At 51.1% G+C, this 4,421-nt stretch overlaps 1 protein-coding gene across 1 annotated transcript in view; it reads left to right on the top strand.

Moving 5' to 3' along the window:
- The window catches only part of LOC132463100 (neurocan core protein-like), a 25,571-nt gene that overhangs the window by 7,083 nt on the left and 14,067 nt on the right, over positions 1 to 4,421 (top strand). The window contains 9 exon segments of the mRNA XM_060059034.1: positions 118 to 431; positions 963 to 1,090; positions 1,183 to 1,479; positions 1,964 to 2,015; positions 2,248 to 2,309; positions 2,312 to 2,344; positions 2,467 to 2,641; positions 2,805 to 2,965; positions 4,046 to 4,421. The exon segment at positions 4,046 to 4,421 is cut by the window's right edge and continues 159 nt beyond it. Of these exon segments, the coding sequence (XP_059915017.1) occupies positions 118 to 431; positions 963 to 1,090; positions 1,183 to 1,479; positions 1,964 to 2,015; positions 2,248 to 2,309; positions 2,312 to 2,344; positions 2,467 to 2,641; positions 2,805 to 2,965; positions 4,046 to 4,421 (1,598 nt within the window).

Here is a 4,421-nt window from a genome sequence, read left to right as displayed (position 1 = left end):
CTTTAATCATTTTGATTAAAAGTCAATATCAACACCTCTGCGCATTCGTGCTTCAACATCATCCGCGAAAGGTTTTCAAGCGATTTCTCTTGCTGATAAATCCTTTGTTTAGCTTAGCCCAAAGGCTCAAACAATCCCTCGAGTGACCGTGCATCGGCAACGACAGCCCTCGTCAAGCGTCTTTACGATGCACTCTCCACCGTCATCCTCCCCCACCTCTGGGCCTCACCAGCCGCCCTCTGTGCCTCACCTCCAGGGGTGGTGTTCCACTACAAGACGCCCGCCGCCCGCTACACCCTGACCTTCGCCGACGCCCAGCTGGCCTGCCAGGAGAACTCCGCCCAGATGGCCACGCCGGCCCAGCTGTGGGCCGCCTTCGACGACGGCTTCACGAGCTGCGCCGCCGGCTGGCTGTCGGACCAGAGCGTCCGGTGGGTCCGCAGTGGAGGAGTGGTGGTGCAGCACGGGGTGGGGGGGGGGGGTGCTGGTGCTACTGGCGCTACTGGCGTGAGCCACAACTATTGTAATCAGGAGTGACAACTCCCTGACTGCAATGCGTCTGGGATGGGTGTAGCGCCGCGGTGGCGTTCTTTAATTAAGGGCAGAGCAGACAGGGATGTGATAAAGTAGAGCTAAACGAAGTGAATTAATTGGTGAATCGCGTCATTTTGTTTGCAGTTTAATGCCTGTCCCCATATCCCATTTTGAAGTTTTCAATGTATTCAATTTGTTATAATCGTACAACTTTCGTCATTATTATATCCTTTGATAATTATGTAGGCCTACTGTTTAATTTATGTCTTTCTTTTATTTCGGCTATAATCCATACAAATACGGGTTGCTTAAAAAATTTAGGAACTGCTCTGAAGGAATAGCTTAAAATAAATAAATAATGCGTGTCCATATCTCGATGCGACGAGAAAGAGACATAATTGGTTAAGTGCGATTCCTTTATGTTGCAGCTACTCTGTTCAGATGCCGGAGCTCGGTTGCTATGGACACAAGGAGTTTGCTGCCGGAGTGAGAAATTATGGAAAGAGGGACCCCAAGGAACTGTTCGACGTCTACTGTTTCGCCAGGGAGCTGGACGGTAAACACAAAGACAACCAGAGGGCTGTTCTCCGTCGATCGGTCGAGGAACCGCGTTGTGATCGGGATGTTTTTTAACGTTCTGGTCCACAGGGGAGGTGTTCCACTCCTCGGTCCCGGGCCGGCTGTCCCTGACCTCGGCCTCGGACCGCTGCGTGTCTCTGGGGGGCCAGCTGGCCACCGTGGGGCAGCTCTACCTGGCCTGGAAGGCCGGCCTGGACAGCTGCGCCCCGGGCTGGCTGTCGGACGGCAGCGTGCGCTACCCCGTGAGCTGGCCCCGCCCCGAGTGCGGCGGCGACCTGCCCGGCGTGCGCGCGGTGGCGTCCAACGCGTCGTCGTCGTCGGAGGGGAACGCCACGGCGGCGCTCTACGACGCCTACTGCTACAGAGGTAGGGCAGCGTGAAATGAGCACGGCTCCTTGTGCAAAGTCAAAGCTTCAGGAAAAAAGAAAAGAAGATAATTAGGTTACATTTTCCTGCAATTTTAATTGGCCAACCAAAAAGGGCGACCGAGAATAGATTGGGTATTGTAGAAAAACACTCGAAAAGTAAAAAGCTTATTTCGAATTAGGTTTCTATTGTTGTAATTTGAATGTCTAACACATTTCGCTTATTGATCAGACCTTTAAAGGGCATGAAATAGATGACTATATGTCAGATATGAAGATATGCAATGGAGCCTTGCACCAGCTGAGAGGTTATGTGGAATTGTTCACGTTGCATTAACCTTCCCAGTCCCCTTGCTTTCGATTCATATAAGACGTAAAGACTAAAGGACTGCATCGGATGAAGAGATAATAGTTCAAATGGACTCTTTCCATTAACACAATGACTGACCGGATGCTCTGTCACTCGTGGTGTTTCTGTCTCCAAGGCAACGGGAAGATCAAAGGCTCCATCTCTAAGATCTTCACCTCCATGTGGAAGCCCTGAGTTACCTGGAGGGGTCCAGAGACGGGGGCCCCTCCAAGGCAGAGGGGGCTGACCGCACCACCGACGGACCCACCACTAATAAAGGTCCTTCACTCATAAGAGACTCACCTCCAGCCGACAAGCTCATCCATCCATCCGTGTAGTTGATGACCATGACACTTTAAAGATTCATAACACTGATAATCATCCATCACAATGCGTCTCAATCTGCCCTTCTTTGCACAGACATCCAGACAGCTTCATTGGTGGTCAGGACCTGTCCCCCTCCAACTGGACCGGCTTGGTGACTTAGAAGACGAGGCCATCCACAGTGGAGAAGCTTGTAAGCCAGATGCAGAGCCTCTCTCTCTGAGTCAAGGGACAGACCGGAACGAACTTCTTGAACATTACCTCATGGATGTCTCTTCTGATATTGATATTACTTTCACCCGGTTGGCTCTCTAGCTTCAGACCCCTGGCCCTCAGAGTCCACAGAGCAGTATGTGACGCTGAACATCAGCCCAGGGCAGACCAGCTTCGACTGGGGAGACCCCATGGAGCAGAGGATGGACTCTGACATGTTCCTGAGACCCCAAGCCCTTGCACCACCTACCTGCCCCCCACTTCGACCGGGAAGAAGGTTGGTTCTGGTTTTGCTCTTCTGGTATTTTGATTCTTTTTAAAATAGCCCTCCATTCCATCCAGTGAATCAATATTTGAATGGTTGAAACCATAGTAACCATTACATCCATCATCCATCCGTTTGTCTGTTTGTTTCGCAGGTGATCGCTGGGATCGTGAAGTCCATCTGGAAGCCGTGGGGCTACCTCTCTGGGCAGGACGAGGACGAGGGAGAGGAGCCCGGCGTCCCCCAGCGCAGCCCCAGAGACGGAGCCGACGACCCAGAACCAGGAGGAGGGGCAGGCAGAGGTGGGGTCGACCACAGCCAGCCCGGCGTCTCCAGGTGAGGGCCACGGCCCGTGGGGTGGTTGTTGCTCTGCTCAGCAGACACGACGTACACCTTCTGCTCAAAGGGGCAGTGCACCTTTTTGCTACAAAGAGAGAGTGGAAGCTACTTAGGAAAGTTGTCAGTAGAAAATAATCAAATTCAATAATTGATATTTAATCTCAGCAGTGTATTGATGATCATGAAACAATAAAAAGGGGTCTGGCCGGTCAAAGGGGTTTAATTACGATATAGAAGCAATGATAAAATTAATATGAAAATACATTTGTTCCCTTTTATGGCCCAAAACTCTGTGTTGTTCTGAACCTTACGACGCAACAAATTGTGAAAAAGTAGTGTTACTACTTGAAACCCTATGCAAATATGAATGTCGTTAAACTACCAGCAAGCAACTGCAAAATGTATTTACACTATAAAATGTAATTACATGTAGTGCACTACTCCCCTGTGCTGCAGTAAAGGTAGCAGAGGGATCTAGGCTCAATAAAGGGACTGATAAAGAGAAGACAGTAAAACAATATTGGTGTCTTCAGAGTCCTTGCTTGCTATAAATAATGTTTCACAATGGTTCCTCATTAAGTCGCGTGTGCGTGCAAGCATTGATTATATTTCCGCTGAAAATATTAAGAGCTCAATAAAGGCTGGCATTTCAAGCTTCATTACTATAAATGGGTTCTCCCTTTTCACATTTACCATTTGTGTCAGGAATGTAAGGAAAACTTTCAAACACACGGTCTGCATTATTTAAACTCATTCCTAAGATAATGTTGCGTTTAAAGAGTCGCTACAGGGCTGAGCCTGCTCAGAATGCTAATAAGGGGGGGGGGGGGGGGGGGGGGGGGGGGGGGGGGGGGGGTGGGGGGGCAGAATTGTCTGGTTCAAAAAATAAAGCTGACACTGATCCCACACAAAGAGCTGGAGCACCGGGGTTTTGTTTGGTCCGTCAAGGAAACGCAGCAAGAATTCCTTGAAATGGTCTTTGCTTTTGTTTCTATTGCCGGGCTCTTTGTCTAGTGATATTGTTCCTGTCCTTGTTTACTGATGGCCCGTCCCTCTCCTGGTACCCCTGGACTCTAGGTGTGTTCTCCTGGGAGTCCTGGTTTGGCGTCACCTCAAAGGAGAACTCTGAGACCAAAAGCAAATCCGCCATTAGTCAGCCGTCCTCAGCCTCCACCGACCCAGCTCTGACCACCGAACGCCCCGACGCCACCGAGGGGAACGCAGAGCAGACCCAGACACCCACCGCCTCCAGCTCTACTGCTGAAACAGAAACCGTCACCAGAGGGGGAGCCTGGGTCATGGTGTCCTCCTCCTCCTCCTCCTCCTCCTCCTCCCAGGCAACGTCCTCCACCCAGCCAGGGGACCGGAGGACGGAGACGGCGACCTCCAAGGCCGGCAGAGGTCGTGGGAGGGGGAAGAAGAGGGGGGAGGACCGGGGGAGAGGAGGCGACAA

The sequence above is a fragment of the Gadus macrocephalus genome, chromosome 8, assembly GCF_031168955.1.
Source record: "Gadus macrocephalus chromosome 8, ASM3116895v1".
NCBI classification, from domain to species: Eukaryota; Metazoa; Chordata; class Actinopteri; order Gadiformes; family Gadidae; genus Gadus; species Gadus macrocephalus.
The sequence above is the reverse complement of the archived record's forward strand: the minus strand, read 5'-3'. Positions and strand labels throughout refer to the sequence as shown.